The sequence below is a fragment of the Lissotriton vulgaris genome, chromosome 1_1 (assembly GCF_964263255.1).
Source record: "Lissotriton vulgaris chromosome 1_1, aLisVul1.2, whole genome shotgun sequence".
NCBI lineage: Eukaryota > Metazoa > Chordata > Amphibia > Caudata > Salamandridae > Lissotriton > Lissotriton vulgaris.
Window position 1 is genome coordinate 1194408864 of NC_141685.1, and position 12832 is coordinate 1194421695.

At 43.2% G+C, this 12832-nt stretch overlaps 1 protein-coding gene across 2 annotated transcripts in view; it reads right to left on the reverse strand.

Moving 5' to 3' along the window:
- PRKAB2 (protein kinase AMP-activated non-catalytic subunit beta 2) overlaps nt 1-12832 on the reverse strand; it is a 359499-nt gene that overhangs the window by 294849 nt on the left and 51818 nt on the right. For both annotated transcript variants that reach the window (XM_086964444.1, XM_086964446.1), the window contains exon 2: nt 8156-8322. In XM_086964444.1, the coding sequence (XP_086820570.1) occupies nt 8156-8320 (165 nt within the window). In that variant the 5' untranslated portion in view covers nt 8321-8322. The remainder of the gene's footprint in view (nt 1-8155; nt 8323-12832) is intronic.

Here is a 12832-nt window from a genome sequence, read left to right on the forward strand (position 1 = left end):
TTGCAAACTCATATATAGAGGGTGAGTGACTTAATGGTATCCGTGCCTTTTCACCAATAACCAATGGGGAAATAAAATTTATAACAGATGCCAAATAGTAATAGAGAAAGTGCGGAATGCCCCAGCCACCCCTGGCCTTTGGCAGAATCATTTTTTTGTATGCTCTTCTCTGGAGTTTGTAACCCCATAAAAACCTTGCTGACATTCTCTCCAGTTGTTTAAAGCAAGTAGGGGGAAATTCTAAAGGAATATCCCGGATCATGTATAAGAACTTGGGGATTATAAGCTTTTTAAGGACGTTCACTCTGCCCACTAAAGATAGATGAAGATGATCTATTCGCTCAAGCGATGAGTTGGCTTTCATTAACACAGTTTTTAAATTTAGTTCTGGTATAACAGAGACCGGGGATGTGACTTTGATACCCAGGTATGTGGCTTCTGAAACAGTTCTAATTTGAGTGGGCGGGTTCGGACCAATACATAATATCTGCGTCTTAGAAATATTCAAGTTATATCCGGAGAAATGTCCAAAGCTGGACGCTAACTCTTCAATTTTAGGTAGTGCCTTCTGAATATCAGTTGTTACCACTACAATATCATCGGCATAGGCAAGGGCTCTATAATTCATATGAGCAACTTGCACCAGCTCTATATCCTCTACCTGATTTAATTTATTTAGAAAAATATCAATATACAGGGCGAATAATAGAGGCGAGCATGGGCAGCCCTGTCTTGTGCCACGAAAAATTGAAAAAGAGGTAGAATTCTGCCCCGCTAGTCTAATAGATGAAACTGGAGAGACATATAGCGCTTTTATACCTGAAATCATCCGAGGGCCAAACCCTTTCAACTGTAACATATCCCATAAAAACGGCCAGGCTTCCCTGTCGAATGCCTTTTCGGCATCCAACAGGGTAATTCCAAGAGGCCGATTAGACTCATGGGCCCAATCCATCATAGCTAATAGGCGTCGAATATGATCCGTAGTGTCCCTATTAGGGATGAACCCGTGTTGAAAAGGTGAAGCAATTGTTGAGATTATACCAGACAGTCTATTAGCTAAAATCTTTGAAAAAATTTACTATCCGCATTGATGAGGGAAATCGGCCTATAAGAAGCAGGCAATACAGGTGACTTATCTTTTTTGAGAAAGGCCATAATAGTCGATTGACACCATGATTTCGGTGCTTTGTCTTTTTGTGCTTCCTGGATAATAAGAAGCAAATCATTCTTCAATAAATGACGAAATGTTCGAAAAAATTCCAGAGGGATCCTGTCAGGACCCATTGCCTTTCCCATTGCCAGAGAAAGGATAGCAGTTTCAACCTCTTCCCAGGTTATATCTGCATCCAAAATTTCTGCCTGAATTGGGGTTATTTTAGAAATGATCTCACCTCCACCAAAATTCATAACATCTTCCAAAGAGTAGGATAAAATTTCCTCATTATACAATTTAAAATATTATTGTCTGAAAACCTCTACAACTTCTTCAGGTTTTTCCAAAATTTGCCCATTAGCATCCTGTATACTATTAACTCCATTAAATGTGTCTTTCTGCCTGATCTTTTTGGCTAATATACGACCCGCGTTCTCACCAACCTCATATACTTGGGAACGAAAAGTTGCAATCTGTTCTGCCAATTTTTTTGCAAAAATTTCATACAGTCGTGATTTATGAATTGCGAGGTTTGATTTAAATAATTCAGTATCTTGCCCATCCTTAATAGCAGCAGGTAGTTCAGCTTCACAGTTATTCAATTTCGTATAATAGCTAGCTAATGTTTTTCGACCTTCCTTTTGCTTTCTAACTGAGTAAGCCAGAGTCTCTCCGCGGATGCCTGCTTTAAAAGCATCCCAAACGATTTGTTTGGATGCCGAGCCACGATTAAATTCAAAATACTCTTTTATCCATCTCCCCATGTATTCAATATATAGTGGGTCTGCCAACAATTTGCGCTCAAAGGTCCAAGCATTTCCCTTGGATGGTAAGTTCAAGGATAAACTGGTTTCAATCATTAGTGGATTGTGATCAGAAATGATCTTAGGAAATATTGTTTATTTTGAGTCCTTACAAAGCCTGGAGGAGATAAAGAAATAGTGTAGCCAAAAAAATTTCTGATCTGGTGCAGAAAAGAAAGTATATCTTGGAGTGGAAGTACGCTTGGCGAATCCGATATCCACCAGACCAAATTCTTTTGCTAATCCTTGAATGCCTTTAACCCCTTGCCTGCTTGTGACGGAACCGTTCCGTCACAAGCCTCGGGTGAGCTGTGCTTGTGACGGAACGGTTCCATCACAGCCCGCTCGCCGCGCCTGCGCGGCACGAATTCCGCGCCTGCGCTGACAAAATAATGGGCGGGCAGGTTCGTGATGGAACTGTTCCGTCACAAGCACAGCTCACGCGCGAGCCGTGACGGAGCGGTTCCGTCACAAGCACGGAACCGCCGCGCGGCCGCCCCACCCCCTTAGCGCTGCGGCGGAATAGCCGCCGCAGCAAAGGGGTTAAAGATCTTCTTCCCCCCCCCACCCCCCATACGACATGTCACTCTTTATGTCAAAGTTGGACTCCAAATGAATATTGAGGTCTCCGCAAACTATAAACGGATCCGGCTAACCTACCAATTCCAAGCTAAGAAAATGCAACATTTCCGGATCGAACGTATTGGGACCATAGGTCGAACATAAAGTCCAAGAGATTCCTCCCATTACAACCTCATAAATTACCCATCTACCATATTCATCAGTCTTAACCCGTCTGGCGCTACCCACTCCCCCTTCTTATCAAGATTGCAACTCCCCTTGTGGTGGTTCCTTGGTGGGTGCAGCCCACCATTTGCATCTCCAAATCGTTGAAACATCTCCTATCCTTCCACATTACATGCGTTTACTGTAAACACAGTCTGTCAGTCTTCATATCAAAAAGAATCTGTGCTGCTATCCCCCTTTTCCTCCTATTATTCAATCCGCAGATATTCCATGAACATATTCTGACTCTCCCCATCCCAATTTCTTAAAGAGGATACTACATAACAACCCCAGTAAAACAGTCTTCTCACCCATGAGCACAAAAATGTTCGCAAAAGAAACCACAGCCAATTGACACAGGCCTTTACTCGAAATGTTAAACCTATTGTTTAAATTAGTAAATTCAATTTTGTTCTCACTTGCCCCAGTACACTTCCACCCCTTCCCTCCACCAGTGCCCCCCCGCCCCCCCGCTGAACCCACCCTGAACCCAACCCAAAAAGGGCTAAGAGGCTGAAAAGCCTCAGTTTGCGATGGAATGAGAAACGTAGTGTGTCTCGCTGAGCCCTGATCCCCCCATCACTCTCGACATTTGCCCTGCATAAACTGAGAGAACAAGAAACTGAGAGCAGAAATACAAGAAAAACCCTGAAAAGAAAAACAGCAGATCTAAATTTTACAATCACAAGAAGAAAAAACACAAGAAATGTTCCCTTCTTTTTTTTCCCCCTTAATTTCCTTATTTCCTTAATTAAGAGTTCACTAGAGAAAGAAAATTGTAACCATGTTCCTAAATTGACATCAGAAATTAGTTTGCTGCTCTCTCAGAAGTCAGAAAATGAGCTCTCTCTTTGTGAATTATCTTCAATTTTGACGGATTTAACAGAAATGCTTGAGATCTCTTCGCTTGGAAGGATGGTATAAGTTGGCGTAGTTGCCAGCGAAGTTGTACAGTGGAGTGACAGTAGTCCAAGCGGACGAAGAATTCCACACCCTTCGCCTTCCGCTTTCTGTCCGGTCTAGCTAAATCATAAAGCTCTTCCCGAGCGAGAAAATTGTTGAGACAAATTAATATAGCTCTTGGTTTTCTATTCCCTGCCCCATTTACATTCTTTTTTTTACTGAAAAGGAAAACGATGAGCTCTTTGTAACTCCATATCCCACTGCCACTGGGTTAGCTCCGGGAAAGCGTCTGTAAATAATTGGACAACAAACTACCTGATGTTAGACCCCTCACTTCCTTCTGGCACTCCCAAAACGCGTAGGTTATTCGCCTGGACCGATTTTCTAAGTCCACAAGCTTCCAGTTTACATCATCACGCAACACCTCTAGTGAGGCAATCTTAGTTTTTTGTTGGTTTTGCTCATCTTCAATTGCGGTGATTCTTTCTTCTGCCTCTCCTACTCTGGCCGCTATTTCACTGCAAGTCTTAACTACTTTCCGAACATTGTTTTGAAGCCTTCGAACTGCACCCTGTGTCCGTAAATTCTCAGCTTTGGTCTCTTCCCGATGTTGCAGCATTACTTGATAGATGGTATTTAATGTAATTTCTGGAATTTGATTCTCCCCCCCCAGATCTAACTCAGCTTGAGCCATAACGGTTAAATCGGGGGATCCTTGTGTAACAGCCCCCCTCCATCTATCTGGAAATGAGCGGGACTGGCACCAATGGTTAAAGCTTTTACATTTTTGCGGACTGTATCTTCCGCTATACCCCAGTCCAGCCTCCTTGAATCAGTCTCCCCATCTATATTTCCTCCTTCCTCAAGATGGACTGAGCTAGAGATACTAACTTCACTCAGATCTTCTCGCCATTCCCCCTCTAAACTTTCTGAGTCCAAAGCATTAGACATATCAGACATTGAATACAAATTGCCAGCAGAATCAATCGAATCAGTACCTAAATTAGTGTCTTTATGCGTTGCGAAAGGATCCAAATTTAAGTTTGAGCTCAATGTGAGGCTAAAAGCAGGAGTAAGATGATGCGACTCAACGGATGTATGCCCTTCCAGGCCCTGGTCTGTAATAGTTACTGTTGCCACCTCCAGCTCAATATTACCCTGACCTGCCAGGTACTACTTTTCAGCAGTCTTGTCCGTTTTATCATAGCTTTTAAAAATATTAGTGTCATTAGTGTCATTAGAACTCGAAGGAGCAGAGGGAGAATGATCGATGACTTGAGAATTAGCAGGAGGCTTCGCAGAGTTCACATTAACATTCCGCCTTTTGTTAAACATACCCGGTACCTTAGGAATGGCCCCGGTCCTACAAGTCCCAGAATTCACTGCAATAGCTGGTGAAAAACTGCCGGAGTCTCCCCAGGGTTATTCATCTCAGTTACATTTTCAGGGATGGCTTTCGGGACTACATACATCGTCTCACCTGAGCCCTGTGACACTGTGCTTTCCACAGACCCCTCCATTGCTGCCGTTGTAGCGCAAGTCTTCGGCTGCAAGGTCACGTTTGAATTTTTGGGTGCCATCGATGGGACAGAGAGCGGAGCCCTATACCTCCGCCTGTGCTTCCGGGTGATGATTTCTCTCAGCTGCAGGGGCTCAATTGATCCATGCGGGAGCCGGCAGAACGATCCTCCCTGCAGAACCCAGCAGGAGAACGCCAAACAGCAAGGAGCAAACGCCGACAGTGTTGGTGTAGCTGAAAAAGCATTCCAGGCACAAAGAACCACGTATTAATCACGGTATTCTTAGTCCAGGTAACGCGAGCTCATTTTTTATACTCTGAAGATAATCGGTTCCACCTTAGCCGATGCAGAGAGATGGAAGGCAGAACGCCAGCGAGGAGCGGAACGGCTGTTCACACTGATGCGATCGCATCCGCCATCTTGCCCCACCACTTGCCGTATAGCACACAGGAAGTCCTCCTCTTTCTTATTCTCTTTCCTTCTCTATTTGGCTTACATTTCATTATTTTTCAGTCTCTTCTCACATTCTCATTTTTCACTTTCATTTGCATTTTTACCCTTCTCCTACTCTGAACTGTTACACACTCTTCATTCAGACCTGTTTCCTTCTCGACCTAGGGGAAGACCTCTCAAGCTAACACAGAAAGATAATATATACACCAAGGACAATTAAACCATTTCTACAAGTATCCAGATGACCTCTTTCAGAGGATTGGACAGGTTTTGCTAGACAGAGTTGATAAAGACTTTCTTGACCATCTGCACATCACTGAGTGGATCTGCTGCTTGGTCTATTTGACAGACCTTGACATGATGGTTGCATGAGAAGAAGGACAATGAGGATGACAGCATAGTCTGTCCTTGCCATAGGCAGCAGGTGAGGGTATGAGAAGACAAGGTTAACAATGTTGTCTTTGATGTGTATTGAAGTGAGAATGTTGTCTAGCACTGTTCTGAATGGAGAGAAGGGCTTCTTGATCATGTTGGTGGCTACAGTAGTGGAGAGACTGAGATGCCTGTGGAAACTGTTGTTGAAGTTGTTGTCGATGAGATTAGACATTCCAGACAAGAAAAACTCATGTTTTTTGCAGTTGCAAAGGGCACATTAGCAAAATCGGACCATTTGCGATACAACAAAGTCTTTTCTTATGTAACAAACACAAACTGTGATCCTCAATCATAATTTGAGTTTCTGACTATATATCGAACTGGTATTTCAAAGGGGTGTGTTTAGGGCGTCCCTTCTAAATAGCGATTCAGAATGGGATGTATTAATGTTTTGCAACTGAAATATGGTCACAAAAATATTACATTTTACAGTCTACACAAAAGTAGTTTTAACCAATTTGCAAATTGGAAGGGGTCCTGAAGTGACCACTTCCCCTTTGTGACTGTAGACAAAACATTTTTTAAGAGTAATCTGTGGTTCCACAGCCACTAAAATTCCTATATTTAAAAGCAATCATAGAGATGGTGGTCTGTTGACCCCAGAAGGTCACCACCCCTGTGATGGAGGTGAATCGTAGAGAGTCAGACTTTGCAACCTACCTCATTAATAGTCACGTGGTAGATCGAATTGAGAACCACTGCACTTCTGTATTTTGCGAACTGACCTACTACTACATAGGTCAGTTCACAAAATATCACACTAGTCGTAAGAATACTGGTTGCACATTGTAACTGGTATTTTGCAATCAGTGTTGATTACATCTGGCCCTTAGTGAACTGGCTTCTGGAGACCTGTAGATGAGTTGGAAAGTGACTATCTGGGTTTCAGGGAAAGTGGCAGAGAAGGAGTTAAAGTGACTTGAGGGCAGACTCAATTTAGACAGTTTTACTGAATTTATGGGTAGTTGCAAAGCCTCCTCATGCTTGACTTGCGAAATACTGTATTCAGGTGGAATAAGAACAGTGACTTGACGAATGCTGTATTCTGGTGGAATAAAGGTACTGACTTTGTGAATGCTGTAGTCTGGTGGATTGAAGACATGTGGAGGTGGTGGAGAGACAGCCCGCCCTGGCAAAATAGAAGCCAAACTGTATATTGCAATGGTCAGCAATGTCTGTTGCTAAGGATTTTCTAAATGTTGTTATGTGTTGTGGTGATGTGAGGTGAATATGGCTGAGACTGTTAGTATTGAGTGTGTCTAGTAGTGCAAGTGGGTTGTTGGTGGCTGAGAGCAATGGTGAGGATGGTGCTGGTTGAGGCCTTTGTGAGCTACCTGCTATGAGGTGAGGTGTGAAGTATAATATGACAGAAGTAAGATTTCTGATCCTAGGATCTACAAGGATATACCAGATACGAAAATGGAAAATGGTCCCATGTTGAAAGACCTTGGCTGTGTACATCTGAATTTCAACAACTGTACAAGTAGTGCAAGTGGGGTACCTGATTTGGTAAGATGTTATCTTTATATTTGCGTTTAAGACTTTCTTTATGCAAAAGCTTAAAATGCATGGATTACAATATACTATTTGACATTGTTGTTTTTATTGCTATGTGAGTTTTTTGCTGTACCATCTATTTATACAATAACTTTTTAATATGCCCCATGGCTCTCTTTTTTACATGTATTTGGGATTAGTAAGCAGATATAGCTGATTTTCAGCCCCACTGTCCTTTTGATTGAAATAATTATATCCTTTACCACCTACCCATATCTAACGTTATATATTTGGCCAACCTGGGTGAGGGGCAAGGCATGGATAAAGGAAGTTGTACAACAGAGGTTTCCTCTTCCTGGTCATATATTATTGTTATCAGCCTATGTGTCCAGCCATTTAACTCTTTAAAAGCACACTAAGCATTCTTGATTCTAGGAAAGTGTAAATGAAGATACATTGAATCACATTAAATTATATGCATGTTCAAAATGCTTCAGGTGCCTCAGTGTCCGCTACTGTAGAAATAAATGTACATGGCAGAACCTTCATGTAATACCAATGTAAATTTCAGAAAGTTTGCAGTGAAAGGTACTGTATCATACCTTTGATTCCTGAGTGCTGAAAATGTTGGGATCATCAGTGCTGCCCACCATGATTTTGTTCTGCTCTCGCTCCTTTGAAGAATGATTGCTGGCTTGTCCATCACTGCGGTGAGATTTGGACCCATGTCTCTCTCCTGAGACGCGATCACTAGCCGTGTTTCCCATCACTGTATAAAAGACATAGAGCACAAAAGGAAGAAAATGAACCAAACACATGCTTAATAGGGTTGTGAAGATGGTTACCTCTCCTTTGTGTAAATAAAATTAAAGTTGAGCGAATAATAGGCATAGATCTGTATTGCCTCAGTAGTATAGCCCTCAATGATAATTTCACCTTTTATTTCAGAATGGAACAATCTTTCATTCCCTGTTTACCAACCAAAAGGGCATTCTTTGTAATCAAAAGTTAAATTTAGCCACTTATCTATGGAAAAAAATAACATTTGGTGCCATTAAATTAACTAATAATGACAAGTGTTGTTCACAGTGCTAAGAAATAGTGAAATTAAAGAGCAATGCAATATAAACACAAGCTGCTGTTATTTATTATTACAAACGACGCTGAGATGCCACGGCAACTGACTGAGGACACCACACTCCAATCAGCTATATGGGCCAAGCTCTTTTGTGTGGTGAGGGAACTCCTCAGATGAGCTAACTTATTCTGTATTACCATACGAGTCTAGTCCATTAGTGTAGGAAATTGGAGTATATTGTGGTGGGGAGGTTTTACTATCACAAAACCCACAAAGATGGTGCTTGAATTCACTCTAATAACCCCTTAGCTCAGTCCTGGTAGTTTGGCAAAGAGCAGACAGGCTTTACTAGAGGAACATGTGTTAAACTTTTCAGAGCACCAACATGGATGATAAGTAATTGACACGACTCAAGAGAAATCCAACACTAATTTTTAACACATGAAGTGTATTTGTATCTTAATTAAGATGCCAAAATGAACTGAATAGCATACATATAACCGGATGTATAGATTTTAGAAAATATAACATTGCGGTCAATGGGAAATACCACTAGTGAAAATCTGTCACTTGCAGGTCGAGTTATGAGGAACAAATACAGGGTTGATAGAGCTAGATTTCATCAAGATTAAGCATCACTCTGTTTTGTGTTTCAGACAGACTGCATTTAAAATGGCACGCAGATTTTGGTGCAAGTGAAAACACATGGCACATGAAAAATGAAATGAGGGGGGAGGAGCCAAGCTGGCGACCGAGATGGCTGCATAGACGATCGGCTCCGTGAGCCTTCTCACCCCGCGCATACATCCTGGCAACTATCCTGAGCCGTAACGGCATATTTAAGTAGGCGAAGGAAAACTTTCACTGACCGTTTGCTCCTGAGGCTTTTACGTGCGGCAGACCCGCAGAAATGTCCCCGACTGTTTTGCGGCCTTCACAGAGCTGGGACCGGGGTGTCGAGTGAGAAGAGCAGCCGGCCGCGACTGCGACAACAGCGGCCACTGGTGGAGGTGAGGAGTCGGCCGGAGGGCACCGGAGATCTGATGGGCCAATGGCGACAGTGAAGACCCAGTCCATCTAGCGGAGTGCCTCGTGGGATGTGCGGTAAAGCAGGGTCGAGGGGAGTGCTCGATACTTGGCCCCCTTCCAGTGTTGTGTCCGGGCATAACTAATGACTTCTTCCGGAATCGGCGGGCGGCTCCCAGGGAGCGCCGGAGATTTTGTTTAGCCTTTTGGTGGCCCTTCGCTGGGAAGCCTGCCTTGAATTTCTGGGTCCTCGCGGTGAATCCTGTTGCGCCCTGGTGTGGGGCCCGGTCCCGAGGTGAGGTGGAGAAGGGCGAGGCCGGATCAGCTAAGATGGCGGTTGACACCCTCTTACGCAGACCACATCCAGGCAGAGAAGCTGCTGTGCGGGAGAGCTCTGGGGTCTGGCGGCACGAGAAAGAGCCCAAGTCCAATGATATACTGGCTGCGTTAACAACTCTACATACGACCCTCATCCGTGACGCCCGGGATCTGGGAAGGAGGATGGCCGCCATTTTTGTCCCACCGTTCCACACGGGCATAGTTCGGTTTCAAGGAAGCGCCGAAGTGCCCGCCTCTGCGTCAGTAATGAGTGCTCCAGCTATGCCTATGTTCGTGGAGACGCTGGAAGACCCGGTTCATGAGATCGCCTTGGACAGATCTGTTGTACATGTGAGTGACTCGTCGGGGCACACATCTAATCAGCAGCAAGGGAAACAATGCCGATCTATGGTTTGGGCTGCCCCGGCGACGTTTCAGCGCTTGCCGGATGGTGTGACTCTCTTTCCCTGGCTGGTGAGACTGTGGTCGGACTGGAGGATGTTTTCGGGGTCGATACTGACACAGACGGATTTCCGCCATACACATTCGGCTGGGTTTTGGTGGCTGAAGTCCCATGGAGTAACAACACTGCCCGGTCCGCCCGGATTACTTGGACCCTCCACGTTGCTCTGTATGCCGATTGATAAGTGGACGTATGTTGGTACTACTGATAGAAAAGGCCAGGGGTGAGACCGTCTAGGACTTAGTGGACTTATTGTTGGCTGACGGTGTTTTGGGGGGCACTCGGCGGGGATGTTATTGATTGTGCTATTGGTGATTAATGTTTTCCATGGCTATTCTGATCTTGCTTTTAGGATGTTTACTGTGCGCGGTGGTGGGGCGGGTGGCCGGATCGATAGCCCTCTTCCACATTTTTCTTCTTTTTCTTCTTTCTTCTCTTTTTCTATATTTCGGGTCTCTTATTTAGGGCGACAGGCACGCTGCTAGGGGGGGGTAGGCCGTAGCCTTCTGCAGGGGTGCAGGGTGGGGGGTAGGGGGATGGGGTTTGTTAATTTGTTCTTTCTTTGTTTCTATGGCCCTTTGTCTTTCTTCTTTTTTGGTGTCGTTGTTTTTCATGTTTCCTACAATATGTTTCGCTTTAAGGGGTGGGGTGCAGCTTTGCTACGGAACGTGTTTGTTTTTACATTGATCCTGACTCGTATGCCTTACCCCCAGTACTCCAAACGTATTTGCACTATTTGCGGATTTCCTGCTTCATGCTTGCTATTGTAGGACCATGTATGACCGTATGGCATTGATTCTGAGTTTTTCTTTATTGTAAAATGAACCTTCTCGAATCCTGAATCTTGACCAGTACGCTTGAATACAAGTTATATCCTGGACACTTATTAGACCCCGATTTTCGGGCTGCTGTATTTTCCCACATTGATTTGCTGTACTTACGACTTGACTAGTGGCCGGCCGGGGTGGTTGTAGGCCCATGCTTGTATTTGCTTGAGGTAACAATAAAGGTTCTCAAAAAAAAAAAATGAAATGAAATGAGGCCTAGTCAAATGCTTTTTAAAACTGGCACTTTTGGTGCACGCAAAGTGAAAGACAGGAAATGAGGCCTCGTCAAAATGCTTTCAGTCTGAAATGTTTTCATTTAAAACCATGCTTAATTAATTAATCATGGATGTTTAATGTGTTGAGTTTAGATTTAACCTCACTATAGAATGTACATTTAATTTAGAGAATGTTTTTTTTTTTAACTTTTAAAGTAGCACATAATTGTGCTGAATTAACATGTGTTTTGCAGTGTAGAAAAACTCTGATTTCAGTTTCATCTTTAGCTTTGAAGATAAAAATAGAATGTGTGTTCTCTCTCCCAGTTCCTTTACCTTGTAATCTCCACTCCCTGTTCCCGTCTCAAGAGACTTTGGCTTTGTTGCATATTTAGACAATACATATTCAGTTCATAATACATCTTTCTCATAATGTGTATACATTAATCAACCATGCAACACTACATGTGGGAAAAACATATATTTTGCATGAAAAGCTATCTAAAACATTAGAGCATGTCGCTGTGAGTATGTATAACTGTTTGGGCTTTGAAAAATTGCATTATTGCATGTTTATGCTACGTTGTACATTGCACATTTTGCAATACTATGCACAAATAACAGAAAAGCTGCTTAAATTAATAGCTTTTGTTAGGTAATAATTAATACAGGGTATTAGTATGAGGGAGGTAAACATAATGGGTTATATTTAATAAATTAATATTCTTTTGAGTTTTTTTTGTTTTTGAGCCCACAATAAAATAGATGCCTAAGAATCCAGCATGGCTGAGAATTGTTGGCAGTGTGCTGAATGAGAGACGCATGCGCAGAAGATTGTGCCAGCTGCATGAACTGCCAAGTGCCTCAAATGAAGACACATGGGTCACGGCCACAATGAACTGTACACCCCTGTCATCGTGCCAAAATACCAGTGTTTGTGGGAGAGTGACATCCCTGTGTGCGATGTGAAAGCGAGAAGGAAATGGACTGATACATTTTTTCTCCTAAATGTTGCAATATTTGTATAATTATTGATGGTGAAACATATGACTTTATTAAGCCTTAACGCTTCCTTTGTTAAAACTGGTATGAGTTAGATTCGTAATGAGAACAGGATGGTGAGACCCTCATGTCACATATGCTAACCAATCACAGTGCAAGTTTGTATTAGTATAGTCAGCCATGAATTAGAGTATAAATAATAACCCTTAGGGGGCATGTCAGGTCTTAGAGGAGAGATGAATGGAGGGAGCAGATCTGACCAGACATTATATGGGTTAGGTACGTGAAGGTCGCAGGTGCAGCCTGGAGGAGATTGCGTCCGAGGAGAGAAAGAGGGAGGAGGGGGCCTT